Source organism: Aegilops tauschii, chromosome 7 (genome assembly GCF_002575655.3).
Source record: "Aegilops tauschii subsp. strangulata cultivar AL8/78 chromosome 7, Aet v6.0, whole genome shotgun sequence".
NCBI lineage: Eukaryota > Viridiplantae > Streptophyta > Magnoliopsida > Poales > Poaceae > Aegilops > Aegilops tauschii.
This window is the reverse complement of record NC_053041.3, coordinates 23,983,073-23,998,556: the sequence shown is the minus strand read 5'-3', so window position 1 is coordinate 23,998,556 and position 15,484 is coordinate 23,983,073. Positions and strand designations below refer to the sequence as shown.

The window sequence follows — 15,484 nt, the reverse complement described above, 5'->3', positions numbered from 1 at the left end:
ACTCTATCTATCAGCTGCGCTAGATATATATACGTCCCCTTTGAAAGCCAGAAATCCATCGATTCCGGCGCGCGGCGTAGCAGAGAAATCAGAAGATGGAGCAGGCTATGCTGGCTAGGGTATTGGCCGTTACTAGCGTTGGTTTGTCGTGGGCAGTAGTGTGGAGCCTCTTGTCGCAACAGCTCAAGCCCTTCTCCACGCCCGCCATCCTCAGGACCTTGGACGCCGGCATGTTAGATCCGGTCATCGGCCGCGACGACGACATCGACCGCATCATCTGCATCCTCTGCCGCCGCACCAAGAACTGCGCCGCCCTCGTCGGCCCCGCCGGCGTCGGCAAGACGGCCATCGTCGAGGGCCTCGCTCGGCGCATCGCTGCTGGGACGGTCCCCGAAGCCCTCGTTGGGGCCCGCGTGGCCGAGCTCGACGTCGGGGCCATGGTCGCGGGAACCCACTGGCGCGGCATGTTCGAGCAGCGCTTGAAGGATGCCATCAAGAAGGCCGAGGATTCCGCCGGCAAGCTCATCCTCTTCATCGACGAGATGCACATGATTGTCGGTGCCGGCGATCAACGTGGCGGCACCGGCGACGCGGCCAACATCCTCAAGCCCGCGTTGGCCCGTGGCCGCATCCGTTGCATAGGCGCCACCACAACCGAAGAGTACCGCAAATACATCCAGAGGGATGCCGCGCTCGAGCGGCGCTTCCAAAGGGTTGACGTCGACGAGCCGACCGTCCAGGCAACCGTTGCCATCCTGCAGGGGCTGAAGCAGCGGTACCAAGACTACCATGGACTAATAATCAGCGACGACGCTCTGGTTGCTGCTGCGCACCTCGCCGGCCATTATATTACAGGTACGTTCATGACAAGATTTGTGCATTTTGTAGGTTTACTTTTGTAGGTTTGTGCATCTTGAAGAAATTGTGGATTTTGTTGTCTTCAGGTCGTCAGTTTCCTGATAAAGCAATTGATCTGATGGACGAGGCATGCACTTCCGTAAGGTTGCATCAACCAAAACAAATTAGAGATAAGAAAACTAGCACTGTAAATGCAGTGCAGGAGCTAACCGTTGGTCCATGTCATATTGCACAGGTAAATTCACATTTCCTTGCCAATAATAGAATCTGTATGAGTAGTCTCCATTTGTTTCAATGTGATGCTCATGCCATGTTCTTTTGTTATATGATGAAGGTTGTGAGCCGATGGACTAAAATTCCGATCACTACACTTGGCCGAGAGGAAGAAAAGTTCTGCCACCTAGTAGACCGATTGCATGAGAGAGTCGTTGGACAGCATGAAGCTATTAATTTGGTTGCGCAAGAAGTGCTACGTTCGAGGGTCGGCTTTGATCAATCTAGCCAACCAATCGGTTCTTTTCTATTTTTGGGGCCGACTGGTGTTGGGAAGACAGAGCTTGCGAAAGCACTTGCCGAGAAGCTGTTTGACAATGAGAAGATGTTGGTCCGCTTTGACATGTCTGAATATGCTGACAGTGGATCTGTATCGCGTCTCATTGGAGGACCTCGAAGGTTTAACTTGTACACTCTTTGCACATGTATTTCTTTCCGAAACTTCCTTCTCATGTCTCACATTTCCATTTGACTTTCTGAAGCTATGAAGAAGACGGACAGCTTACTGATAAAGTAAGGAGCCAACCATATAGTGTTGTTCTTTTTGACGAGGCAGATAAGGCACATCCCTCAATATTCAAGGTTCTCATTCAACTCCTCGATGATGGCGTGTTGATTGATGGAAAAGGACGGAGCGTATATTTCAAGAATACTATTATCATCATGAGCTCAAATCTAGGAGCAGAGAACCTGTCAGCTGGAATGGCCACAGAAAACATGGAAACTGCACGGGATCTTCTTATGGAAAAGGTATGTGTATCCCCAATTGTCTCTTTGTAAAGTCCTGTTGGGCACTCTGCTGATCGACATATTTACCTGATCTTGCACAGGTTGAGAAACGCTTTAAGCCTGAATTTATCAACAAACTGAGTGAGACTGTGATATTTGAGCCGCTTTCGCATGACGAACTGAGGGAGATTGTGAAAATCCATATGAAGAGTGTTGTTGCTATGGCAGCTAACAAGGGCATCTCTTTGTTTGCATCAGATGCTGCCTTGGACGTCATTTGGTCAGAGTCGCACGACATGGTAAGTACATGTTATTCTCGTCACCAAACCAAATCACACTTATTTGCGTAGTCTTTTCTAGTATGTCCCGCTTACGATGAATATACATGGACTATATATTGCAGGTGTATGGTGCAAGGCCTATTAAGAGGTGGATGAAGAAGAATGTGACGAGAGTTCTCGTGGACATGCTTGTCAATGGAGAAGCATGCCAAGGCTCGACCGTCTTCATAGATGCCGCCGATGATAGGAAGGGGCTGAAATACCACGTACTGAAGTAGCAGGAGGTGGCAGATCTACCAGTCGAGGCCAGCTATGATTTTTTTGCCGTGTGCATAGGCATATATAGCGAATATGTATGTTGTTAGTGATTAGTCACCAAGCACTTGTTGTTCGTACTGTATAAGTATTCATTATCTGTAGCAAAATGGTATGTAAAGCTTGCTGGTTTGTGAGAAAATGTTTATTGTTTGCTGAGATTATACTTCCTTGATCGAACCTCTATGACTGACTGCTACTGAGTTTACTAATAAACCTTGGGCCGCTGCTCCCAGTCTTCAGTCTTGAGACTTACTCCAAAATTAAACCCCGCTGCCAAACAGAGACCACGCATGCAGGCAAGTATCCGATGATTCAGATAGACATCGCGGTGTCCATTTTGGCCAGCTCAGTGTGCCGTGTAAGTCGAATTTCATCTGCACGCCATTGTAAAGTACTCCCTCTGTCCCGAAATATAAGAGTGTTGTGTAAAGTACTACTTGCTTATGATCATACACTAATGCTAAATTTTGCCGCGTGGTTTGTGATGGTAGGAGTATTTAGTGTTATTGTGGTTTTAGTATAGAATGAACTTTCTGAACTTATTGTTCACTAGGTTTTCTGAACTTTCTGCAACGGCCGCTGTTCTGAATTTTTCCTGAAGGGGCTAGGTGCATGATCTGGTTCCCCAGCAAGAAAGTGATGCTTCATGTTATGTACTCCAGAATGTTCAGTGTGAGGATGTTATCCAGGATGTTGTTGATGATGTTATATGTTCAGTTAATTAAAGTGAATTCAGAGGATGTTGTTCATTTAATCACAGAGGATGTTGTACTCTGTAGCGTAAATGTTCAGAGTAGCCAATTCAGGGTTTCTCTTCTTTTTTTTCTGCTCCAGTGTAGAGATGATTCATGTGATTGGAGTACAATGTAGAGATGCAGCGTTTCTGCTTTTTAGGTCAGCATGTTCAGTTAGAGGATGTTGTTGATGATACATTTGGGATGCTCTAGGGCTGCTCTAGTGATGCTCTTTAGTGTGGTGAATGCCTGCTAATCCAAATGAACATTTAGTGGAGTACTGCTTTGTCAGCATGCTTGTGAGTATAGGAGTAGAAGCATATTGGTGTGCCTGCTAATCATATTGGTGTGCATATTGGAATATTACTCCTACATATGTGAGTACTTGTCTGTCTAGTGTAGTGTAGGTTGTGAGTGTTGAATTATAGATGTGCTTTGGCTCATATAAGACAATAATTCCTGGTTAATCTCTAAGGTCCGTGTAGGTGTAGGGTAAGTGGTGGAAAGTTTAGTACCATCTTGCTAGTTGAGCAGAGTTGAGACCCCTTTTATAAGGGCTGCTCTACCACATGTCATTGAGAGCTTGAGAAGAGGAGTGGTACACGCGCTCCTCCTCCTCCGCCGCCTGCCACAACGCGCACGTGCGTCACGGATTATGGGAATGAGCTGAGCCAAGATCACACGTATGTGCTTATTTTTGCCATTCAGAAATGATTAATTAATCTCGGGTTAATTAATGAGTTGCTAACAGAAGTGCCACTATCCAAGACGTTGGACCATGGACTGTTCGCAGACTCGGTCATGGGCATAAGCACAGGTCCATCTACCCGACAACCTATATAAGGAAGCGTTGGCTGGTGCAGCCAAGTCACTCACTCCCTCCTTGCGCAACCCTAGCCGTCATCCACTATTCCTCTCACTTTTCTGCCTCCGGCGATCCCATCCTGACAACCATTTGCACGGTTGGTCGGGGGAGCATGTGCCTCCGGAACCCCGTCCTTCGAGATCCTTCTCGAGAGAAGGGCGATACGGTTTTTGGAGAGCATCTCAACGCAACTACTCCTTCTCCGTCCTCGTCTCCATCCTCCTTCAGATTAAAAAAAAAGAGGTGGGTGAATTTTTAGATAGTTGAGCCTTGGATATAAGACCAGAGGACGACCTTCGTGGGCCTGGCCTAGATACGTTGATAATGCACATCCAGAATAGGCTTTCTGGCTCGTTTGACGGCATTAACCCGCTAGGCGGGGTGGCGGCGGCCGAGGCACATGCAGCAACTGGATTGACCTTGGCGGCAGGCGGCTGGCCAATGGGGAAATCTTATCGGGATGAGGAAGTCTCGTGCGAGTGGGCGCTGAACGATCCGTTTTCTTTTTCTTTCAGGGAAGTTATCACACTGATCAACCTTTTAAACCCTAAATCCTTCTTTCGGGGAAGTTATTACACTGATCAACGGGTCCCCACGCCGCCCAAAGCCCGATGCACCGCAGGTAAGGAAATATTCGAGTTTTAAAGGATTGTATATGAGCTTATTTTTAACCTTTTTTATTTCAGTATATGTTTATGTTCACTTTCGTAAATCAGAGATAAAAACCGATGTCTTAGGATGATGCTTTGAAAATGTCGATTAATAATGTCACTGGCATAACTATGATGGACCAGATCGAACTCATCGAGTTTTACACAAACAGAAGAGATGCATACAAATAATTTTTCTTCTTTGTATATATGTTGCACATGAATGATGATACAAAATGTGTATTTTTATATATGTTCTTCTAATGTGGATATTGTTGGAAGGGGAGTATGCTCGTGGGTTGCCACGTGCTTTTTCCTTCTGATTACATAATATATTCTATTGTACTAGTTTAATTAATCACTAGGAATATATATAGCAAAACTCAAGAGAAAACTATGTCATTGTGTGGGAAGAACTTCAAACAACATAGCCGTGCATTGGGGGCGGCACACCTCTTCTCTTCTGGGGTGCATAAAAGCACGCGCACACGCAGCCCTCTCACATCCCATCCCCTCCCCTGAAATAAATCCTCGCGCTCCTCCTCTCTCCCCCTCCTCTTCTTCCGAACCAACATTTGTGTATTTCTATTTGATTGATTATAGGTTTTACTGTGTGTAGGTACTTCAAGTTAAAGAATTGCATTAGTAAAGTTTCTCCATTAATAAGTGTCCAAATAGATTGTCTAAACCTTATGGAGTCCTTATGGATGATGGTGCAAACTTGTTTCAAGCAGATACATAGAAATGGGTCAAAAGAGTATCATATTATAAGGGACCACTTGGTGTGAAACTAGGTGTTGGACTCATACATAAATATCATGAGCATGAATGCATTTTTTGGAGGACTGGCGGTTGATCATGTGTGAGTGATGAATCTTTTTCCTGCTAAAAACCTGATGTCGTCATCAATTCATATTATAGCACGTGCTGATCTCCTCCCCCGCGTCCCCTGCGACCCCCGCGTCGCCTCTCCCGGCGGCGGGGGGGGGGGGGGGGGGGGGGTAGCCGCGCCGCCGTGGCCCCCTCTCCACCTCGTCCCACCTCCTCGCCGCCGCCTGAGGCAGCCGCCGGGCAAGCCCGGGGCGCCAAGGATGATGGCGGTGGGGCCTCGGTTGCCCTACTTCTGCATGGGGAACCCCGGATCTGGAGCGGTGGCTCCATTGGCAAGGCACGGTTGGCTAGCAGCCGTGCGGGCGGTGGATCTGGTGTCCCGGCGGCGCGGGCGGCGGGATCCGGTGGTCGTTGGTGGTCGGCGCCGGCTTCTACGGCGGCCGGTGCGTGCGATCTAGCGCCTCCCCTCCTCCCCTATTTGGCGTGCGGGCCAGCCTGGTTGGGCCGCGCTTCCTCTTGGTCGCCGGTTCTATACAGGAGGCGCTGCTAGTGGCGGAGATCTAGTTCGGGCGAAATCCCTGGCCGGCCATGACCGGGCGCGCCGTCGGCGACGCCTGAGGGCGTCGTTCCCCTCCTTGGAGGCGTCGGTATGGACTGATCTCCTCACTTCACCTTCCCCTAGGTCTCCCGGGCGAAAGCCCTAACTTTGTTTGGCGGCGGCGGCGCTAACGGCGGCGCTCCCTTCTTGAAGGTGCCGCTTTGGGAACCTTGGGGTTGGGTGGCGCTTGTGGGTGGTGGGTGACGGCGGTGGTGCGGCCCTATCCTAGCATGGATTTACATCCGTTGCTTGGAGATGGACTCGCGTAGGTGGAGGGAGTCGGCTGGCGTCGTGGTGGCGTCAATGGCGGGGGACCTGCGAAGGCTCGCGTAGGTGGAGGCCGTCGTTTGGCGTCGTGGTGGCGTCGATGGCGGAGGACCTACCAAGGTTGTCACCTCAATCTTCTCTGAAGATGGGCCAGCGGAAGACGGCGGCGACGACACATGTGAGTGCGTCGGACCGGTTTGAGCCCCGGACCTGGCAGATGGCTCGGTCAGGGCCTCCGGCTTTAGATGTTAGGCTTAGGTGAGAGGTCTGGGTATGTGGCCCATCTTGCACCCCTTCATCATTCGGATAGGAATAGCGGCAGATGTTGGCGAGATGGCGGATTCAGGCATATTATTGTTCTACTTTGTAAGGTCCTCGAGAATAATTAATAAAATGACCGCATGCATCTCCCAGATGTAGAGGCCGGGGGTCATCCTCCTTTTCCAAAAAAAAACTGATGTCGCTTGGAGTAATATATGAGAAGGGTCTGATTGGGTTTTACCATGAGTGCTAAGTATGGATACTTAATTTTATTACGTTATACAAATTACACACATTTTCATTGCCTTGCTTGCTCATGTGTATATCATGGCAGCAAAAACACACTGCGGATTTTGCTTTTACTTTTCCATATTAATACCCAAAACATGACCCATAACATAAATAGAAAAATAGAAGGGTGGACACATAAGCTCGGGACCTGCTTGTGGCCGCCGCACTCATAGAAGTTGTGGTGTTGCGGTAGGCAGCGGGTTGCATCACCGCGGTGTCGCTCTCGGCTCTGACGATATACACTCCTTAGCAGGGGAATTGGCCTAGGACGTCGTAGAGGGAGAGGAGGGGGAGGGCGACACCGTGGAGCAAAGGGCACACAATGAAAGCAAGGTGCGGGCTGAATGTCATGGCACCGAGAGGGGGATGCAGTGAGAAGCCATGACGGGGAGAGCAGACGTGGGGAATGATATGTGAGTGTGAGCGTTCTGTCGTGCGATAAGAGAGTGAATTGCTTTTTTTAAGATAAGAAGAAAATGAGCGATCATTTGATTTTTTTTTAAATAAGAAGAGAATGAGAGGGTGTATTGCGGTCGTTTGATTTTTAAAAAAAATAAGAAGAGAATGAGAGGGTGTATTTCTACGGTTTTTTTTTTTCTTTTTGAACGTCGATATTGTTGAAGGGGGTAAAAAATTCGTTGAGTTTTCTAAAACAACACAAGTATGCCCATGTGTTGCTACATGCCTTTTTCTGATTTCATATATATTCTACTAGTTTAATTAAGAGAAAAGTATATTTTTCGTCCCTCAACTTTTGATGAAATCTAGATCTAGTCCCTCAACTTTAAAACCGGACAACTTGTAACCCCAACTTTTGAAACCGGACAAGTTTAGTCCATCGTCTCGGTTGACCCGGTATCGCTTCTGACTAAGCATGGTTTTGAACTGTCTTCGTCCACATGGCAGTATTCCTGTCCCCTGCCTTCTTCCTCCTCGCATTGGCTTATTGAGGCATCTCATCGAACACCTTACATGCCCTGCATGTGTCGTCCACGGCCAAACCCTCGCAAGCCCCTCTAGCCAGTCGCGATGCCTCTGCTCTAACTCGCTGACCACCGCGAGCTTGCTGCACCTCGTCGGACATCGCAACCCCGTTCTACCTCGCCGGACAGGCGGACACCATGGCCCATGGCCACTCCCGCTTCATGACGAGGATGAAGCCAAGTAGGCAGCTCCACCATGGTGGCCACGGAGATGAAGGCAAGCCAACGAGGATAAGCTCATGCTGACTTGCACTGTCCCAAGTTGAGGCTTCCTTTTGTTTTAAACGAAGCAGCACGCCGGCGCACAGGCGGCAGCCAACAGCCGTCCATGCTGTGGCGCACGCACACAAGCCACGGGAGCATCGGCGGTCTTCAGCCACCATGGTCCCGCCGTAGATGGCACATGCAGTGCATGCTAGGTGTTTGATGAAATGTCTCAGTAATCAAATGTGAGATGGAGAAAGGTAGGAGAGAGATATACCGCCACGTGGACGAAGACTGGTCAAAACCGCGCTGAGTCAGCAGCGATACCGGGTCAACCGAGACAAGGGACTAAATTTGTCCGGTTTCAAGAGTTGGGGGTGCAAGTTGCCGGTTTTAAAGTTGAGGGACTAAATTTAGACTACGCCAAGAGTTGAGGGATGAAAAATATACTTTTCTCTTTAATTAATGACTGAGAATATATAGCAAAACTCAAGAGAAAAGTTGTGTCGTAATGCACCTGATGAATATATTGCACTTGGAGAACTAAGAATATATAGCACCTGAAGAAATGCAAGTATTAGGTTATGTTATGTAATGCACCTGATGAATTTATGTTGTGTTTAACTTCATTTCCTCATCATCTGAATGAGATAAGTCTGAATGTAGCTGAATGTGTCACTATCTGAATGCAGCTGAATGTGTCACTATTTGAATGCAACTGAGATAAGTCTGAATGCAATCGAGTTTATGTTGTGTTTAAATTCAGTGTCACAATCTGAATGTGTCAGCGTCTGAATGCATTTTTACAAACAAGGATGTTGCCAAAAGTGGATCTGAATGTGCTACAAACATTTCCCAACAGGTGTTGCCAAAAATGGATGATCACTGACATAGAAACATGAAGCCAATTTCCAAAACAGTGTCCAAACTGACAAACATAGATGTTGCCAAAAAAATTAAAATTGAGAGAAAACCGTTAGGAGCGCGCTGGTGTGGCACAACAACTTGAACGTGATATACATGCTCTGCCTCTGGATCCGTTAGGAGCGGCCGCTTGCTGCACCGGCTGCGCAGGAGGTACATGCACGAGTGAGCGCGCTGGGCAGCATCGCCGAACCGCGACTCGAGCATGCACCGCACGACAACGGCAACCACGGGCACGCCCTTGCAGTCCCGGAACACACGAGCCTTGTCATCTCCCCTGAACTACTTGAGCAAGCCCCACTTGTGATTCGCGAGCAATGGCAGGCTCTTGAACCGGATCCGCCATCGACGGAGGCGATAGGCGGTGGTGGGTGGGTGGTTGGTTAGGGATTTGAGAGAGGGAGAGGGAGAGATGAGGGTGAGAGAGACGAGGAGGGAGGCGACGAGATGGAGAAAGAGGACCGGTGGAGTAGACGCGACTATGGAATAAGGATGCGGCGATTTGACTACTTGGCGTGTTTTATCGACAAGTGGGCCCGCGATGGCGACCCTGACGTGTGTTGTGCCAAACTGGAGCACGGGTTCTTTTCCAAAAACGCGACCATAGTTGTTATGTATTTTCATTTATAAGAATCGTATTTGGAGCTGCGGTACCAAATCGTTATGGGTCAAAGATTAGGAGGACGAAATCCGTAATTTTCACCTTCAAACACGATAGCTAGCCGTGGGCACCCCTGCCATGTTCCTCTATTCCAGGCGGCTGCCTACATAAGCGCAGGCGCAGGCGCAGCTCCGTGCCCAATCCCCTCCTCTCCCTCCCAATAACCCCGCCCTCCTCCGCGCTCCGTGCCCAATTTCTGCTTCCCACCGGCGACGAAACCCTCGCCTCCCCTCCCCTCCCCTCCAATGATTTTTACACTTGGCAGAATCTGGATGTTTTATATACACTTTCGAACAATTATATATCATTTTTGGTCTTAGTATATATGGACCCCTGCAACTGGCACTGGGCACTAAGTTAATAGGTTAGTCCCAAACTAGGTGCTGGACTCATACCATAAATGTCATGAGCATGAATGCCTTCTTTGGAGGACTAGTGGCTGATCATGTGTGGGTGATGAATCCTTTTCCTACTAAAAACCTAGTGTCACTTGGAATAATATATGACAAGGGCTTGATTGGAGTTTATCATGACATGTAAGTATGGATACTTAACTTTATTATCTTATGCAAATTACACACAACTTGCTTGCTCATGTGTATATCATGGCAGCAAAAACACACTGTTGGTTTTGCTTTTACTTCTCCATTATCAATACCCAAAAGATGACTCATAAAAGACACATAAATAACTACTCCCTCCGTCCCATAATATAAGAGCGTTTTTGACACTACACTAGTGTAAAAAACGCTCTTATATTATGGGACGGAGGGAGTACATAAAAGGATGGACACATAAGCTCGGGACCTGGTCTTAGCCGCCATACTTAGAGAAGTTGTGGCGCTGCGGTGGGCAGCATGTTGCATCGTCGTGGTGATCGCCCTCGGCTACGATGGTGTGCACTTCTTAGCAACGGGAATCGCCTTGATGTCGTAGAGGGGAGAGAGAGGGGCGGGTGACACCGTGGAGGGGAGGGGAGACGTGAGAGCAAGGTGCGGGATGAATGTCGTGGCACCGAGGGGAGGCTGCAGCGAGAAGTCGTGGCCGGGAGAGCAGGCCGGGGGAATGAGACGTGAGTGTAAGCGTTGTCTCGTGCGATAACAGAGTGAATTGCTTTTTTAAGATAAGAATAAACTGAGTGGTCGTTCATTTTTTTAAAATAAGAAGAGAATGAGAGGGTATATTTCTATAGATGTTCTTCTTTTTGAACGTTGATATTGCTGGAAGGGGTCAAAAATTCACGAGTTTTATACAACAACACAAGTATGCCCGTGTGTTGCTACATGCCTTTTAATATTTTTTTATGATTGCATTATATTCTACTATTTTAATTAATGACTGAGAATATATAGCAAAACTCGAGAGAAAACATGTGTTGTAATGCACCTGATGAATATATTGCACCAGAAGAACAACAAGTCTTATGTTACGTTATGTAATGCACCTAATGAACTTATGTTGTGTCTAACTTCATTTCCTCATCATCTGAATGGAATAAGACTGAATGTAGTTGAATGTGTCACTATTTGAATGCGGCTGAGATAAGTCTGAATGCAGCTGAATTTATGTTGTGTTTAAATTCAGTATCACTATCTGAATGTATCTGTGACTGAATGCATTTTTACAAACATGGATGTTGCCAAAAATTGATCTAAATGTGCTTGCCCAATAGGTGTTGCCAAAAAAATTAATGATAACTGACATAGAAACATAAAGCCAATTGCCAAAACAGTGTCCAAAACTGACAAATATAGATGTTGCCAAAATTGTTAAAATTGAGATAAAACAGTTGTTAAAACAATGTCTGGAATTTCTTCATAGGTAGATGTTGCCAAAACAAAACATAAATAGTTAAAGTTCAGACAATACAGATGTTGCCAACTACCAAAACATAGATAGTTCACTCATATATGCATCATAGGTAGTTCATGCTTTCTTCATTGGTAGACTGACACTCACATCATAGGTAGTTCGAACTTGCATACAAATATAAATTAACTGCTACTGCTAACTGCATATTTTCTTTAGTAAACTGTAACTTCTGCAGTTCAGTCGGGCGGAACGGCGAGGGATTGGCTGGCACTCAGGCGTGCAGAGTGGCGCCGAGCATGCATCTTGAATGCCCTCTTCTTCTTCTTCTTCTTCTTCTTCTTCTTCTTCTTCTTCGCCCTCTACAGGTCCTCCTCCTCTCGTGGCTCCTGCTCCTCCTCCTCCTCCCGTGGCTCCTTCTCGGTCTTTACGGGAAGAACCGTGTCTACCTGCTCCTCCACATCAATGGGTGCCTCCTTATGACATGTGATAACAGCCACGACCTGCACATCAGGTGAAGCATCCTGCTCCTCCTCCTCCTCCTCAATGACGACCACACGCATACCTGCTGCCGTCTTATTGCGGGAGATGGTGAGGTAGTTGGGGTCGATCGATGTGGCACAACAACTTGAACATGCTATACATGCTCTGCCTCTGGATCTGTTATGAGGGGCCGCTTGCTGCACCGGCTGCGCGGGCGGTACATGCACGAGTGAGTGCGCTGGGCAGCATCGCGGAACCGTGACTCGAGCATGCACCACACGACAAACGGCAACCACGGGCACGCCCTTGCAGTCCGGAAACACACGAGCCTTCTCATCTGCCCTGAACTGCTTGAGCAAGCCCCACGCGTGATTCACGTGCAATGGCAGGCAGGCTCTTCAACTGGGCGGTGATCTCGCGAGCGATGGAGACCTTGACCGGATCGGTGTCGGCCCAGTCATCGACCATGATCTCCCATCCGTTGGTGACGGTGGACGGTTGGTTGGTTTTCATGTATAAGAACTGAATTGGAGCGCTTCTCGAGCTGCGGTACCAAATGAGTGAGGCTACACGTCAGTCGACTGACTTTTTCAGTTGAGGTCGGTCGATTTCTGGGCCATTGGATTCGAAATCAAAGGCCTAGATTGCTTCTTCAACCTCCAGCCCTTGAGCCGCCAGCCACCACCGGTCAAACCGCCGGCCCCCGCCGGCCGCGCCGCCCCGCCTTCCCCGGAACCACTCCCCACCGCCGGTCCGCCGCCGCCCCGGTCATCCCTCTAGGCCCCCCGTGCCGAGCCTTTTCTCCGGCGAGTTCCCACGCCACCGCCCCATCGCTGCGCCCCCCACCACCCCCACCCCCACGAATGTCGACTGACCCCAAAGTCGGATCAATCAACTGAACTGTAGCTAAATGGGTACCAAATCGTTATGCGTCAAAGATTAGGAGGACCCAAATCCGTAATTTTCAACTTCAAACGCGATAGCTAGCCGTGGGCACCCCTGCCCTGTTCCTCTGTTCCGGGCGGCTGCCTACATAAGCGCAGGCGCAGGCGCAGCTCCCCTCCCCTCCCCTCCTCCGCGCTCCGTGCCCAATCCCCACTTCCTACCGGCGACGAAACCCTCGCCTCCCCTCCCCTCCCCTCCAATCAACCCCACCCCATCCACCGGCGAGACCGGCGCACAGCTCGCAGCGCGGCCGAGACCGCGCGAGCCCGGCGCCGACCACAACCGCGGCGAGGAGCCGAGCGTCGGGAGCGGCGGGCGGGCGGGATCACCGGCAAGCCTCGCGCCGAGGAACGAGCGGCGGGCGGGCGAGCCTCGCGCCGACGGCCAAAGAAGAAGAGGTACGCCTTTTCCTCTCCGCCCTCCCGTCTCTGCCATGATCGTTTCTGCGCTCCCCTCTCTCGGCGGCCGCAGATTCTTGCAATTTCTCGGTAGATTTCGACAGGCGTTTCTTGCAATTCGAGCACGAGCGTAAGTTGTTGCATTTGGGTGATTATTGGTAGGTGCCAATCTAGGCAGTTGGTCGGCGAAAAGTAGCAGATCGGCGGGATGGGTTCGTGTTCCTGACACGAACTCCTCTGTTTTTCTGTCGAATAGTGGGCGAATCGTCGTGGTTTCTTGCAGGATAGGATTGATTGGTTAGCCTCGCTGGGTAGGGTAGAATCTTTGCTTGGTACTAAGTTCTTGCAGGGAGCGTTCCTAGTTCACACCGGCAGAACACCGGCCGGGGATTGAAATTCTTGCGTTTGTTCATCGGGGTCGGGGAAAATCTTTCTGACAATGTTTTTGGTGTTTCAGGCCGGACGCACGGCAGATGGCCAAAGACTTGCTCTGGGAGTTGGCCCTGATGGCCTGGCCTCTCCTCAAGGAGGAGGCCGCGGAGCTCGCCAAAAGCGTGCTCCGCGAGCTGGCGCGCGAGGAGGCCAAGACGCGGCTCAAGGCCGCCGTCAAGGCTGGGGCGGAGGGCCTCAAGGGGCTTCTCGAGGCGCCTCCATCCACTCCGACTCCGGCGCGGCCGGACGAGGTGGCAGACCCGCGTCAGGGGGAGCTGCTGGTCGATAGAGCGGCTGTCTGCATCGACCACGCCCCGCTGCTGCTGCGTCGTCCACAGCTTCGCCATCTCCCCCCCTTCGTCGACGACGTCGTCCTCGCCAGGGTGGCGCCCAGCCTCCTCGGTCGGCTCGGCCCCCAGATGGAGCCGGCCGTTCAGGCGCTGCTGCGCGGCAAGGTGATCGCCCCAGGGGTGCAGTCGGCTCTGCGCTCCGGCCTGGAGCTGCCACCCGCAGTCAGGCAGATGCTCGCCGGCAAGTTCCAGACGAGCGGCGTGCAGTCGGCTCTGCGCTCCGGCCTGGAGCTGCCACCCGCAGTCAGGCAGATGCTCGCCGGCAAGTTCCAGACGAGCGGCGTGCAGAGCCTCGACTGCTCCACGCTCCTCGCCTTCGCCGCCAGGGCCCGGGCTGACGGCCCTTCTTCTTCCATCACAGCCGCGACAGCGGGTGCGGCTGCCCAGGCGCTCCCCAGCCTACAGGACATCGTCGTGTGCGCGCCCGCGATAGGGGTGATCGCCCTCGCCCTGTACCTGATCTGGAGGCGGCCGGGCGGCGGCGACTGAGCGCGGGCCGGCGCAAATCCTCAGAATCAATCGATATATTCTGTTGATTCCCAGTATTCTTAGTTTCTTGGAAACATGTCAAAGATCAGTAGCTGATGTAGTCATGAGAAGAAGTCTTCCATTATTCCCTTCCCTGAGATAGAATTCAATTTATAAATCGCACTGCTGAAATTGGTTTAGAGGATCTATAAATCTGAAATCTCGATTGCAACATCTTTTTCTGCTGTAGTCTGTTTTCTCTGTCAGTCTTCAGTGTTTCTGTTGATGCAGTGTGTTGCTGACAGTAACTTGAGATTCAGAAACGCCAATCCACCCAGATTCAGAAGCCCTCGACGGTGCGGCGGCGGTCCACCTGCTCCCCTGTTTCTTTGTCAAAACTGAATGTTGAATGCACTTGGAATGTTGACAGAGTTTTGGTCAAAACATTAGATGCTGTGAGCTTTTTCAGCTATCCAAAGTTTTAGGCCTATTGCTTGTCCAATCAGTGTGTAAATTTATTAGGGCTGTGTGAATTAATGCTTTCAACTATTGAGATGATTATTGGAACGATTATGATTATTGGAATAATTATTCTAGATCGTCATCTTGTGCTCATTTTTACATTTTGTGTAGCAATTTTGATTTTGAAACTGAGAAGTGTACTACTGATGAAACTTCAAAAGACAACTATTTTCAGCACTGAATTAAAACAACCAATAAGATGACTATTTTCAAATAATTCAAATAAGCTCAAATTAATTCACATAGGTACACACACACACACACACACACAATAATTCAAACAAGTTTAATATTATTGTTTCCAAAAAAACTGTTTTGAAATTATTAATTCACATAGCACACACACACA

General features: G+C 49.6%; 2 protein-coding genes across 2 annotated transcripts; both read left to right on the top strand.

Moving 5' to 3' along the window:
- The first annotated feature begins 230 nt into the window (after nucleotides 1-230).
- On the top strand, nucleotides 231-2,419 carry LOC109773116 (chaperone protein ClpB1-like). The gene is made up of 6 exons (XM_020331812.2): nucleotides 231-855; nucleotides 945-1,093; nucleotides 1,193-1,539; nucleotides 1,614-1,881; nucleotides 1,962-2,159; nucleotides 2,264-2,419. The coding sequence occupies exons 1-6, from the start codon at nucleotides 231-233 to the stop codon at nucleotides 2,417-2,419; spliced, it is 1,743 nt and encodes a 580-aa protein (XP_020187401.2).
- Nucleotides 2,420-12,352: 9,933 nt separating this feature from the next.
- On the top strand, nucleotides 12,353-15,217 carry LOC141027802 (uncharacterized). The gene is made up of 2 exons (XM_073505246.1): nucleotides 12,353-13,363; nucleotides 13,821-15,217. The coding sequence occupies exon 2, from the start codon at nucleotides 13,837-13,839 to the stop codon at nucleotides 14,632-14,634; it is 798 nt and encodes a 265-aa protein (XP_073361347.1). The 5' UTR covers nucleotides 12,353-13,363; nucleotides 13,821-13,836; the 3' UTR covers nucleotides 14,635-15,217.
- The last annotated feature ends 267 nt before the right edge of the window (nucleotides 15,218-15,484 follow it).

What these genes read in the sequence shown, in the direction of transcription:
- LOC141027802 (XM_073505246.1), top strand. Translation starts at nt 13,837, where the DNA reads ATGGCCAAAGACTTGCTCTGGGAGTTGGCCCTGATGGCCTGGCCTCTC.
- LOC109773116 (XM_020331812.2), top strand. Translation starts at nt 231, where the DNA reads ATGTTAGATCCGGTCATCGGCCGCGACGACGACATCGACCGCATCATC. An exon ending in CGCCGGCCATTATATTACAG is followed by an intron (nt 856 to 944) that starts GTACGTTCATGA and finishes TGTTGTCTTCAG; the next exon opens with GTCGTCAGTTTCCTGATAAA. An exon ending in GGACCTCGAAGGTTTAACTT is followed by an intron (nt 1,540 to 1,613) that starts GTACACTCTTTG and finishes GACTTTCTGAAG; the next exon opens with CTATGAAGAAGACGGACAGC.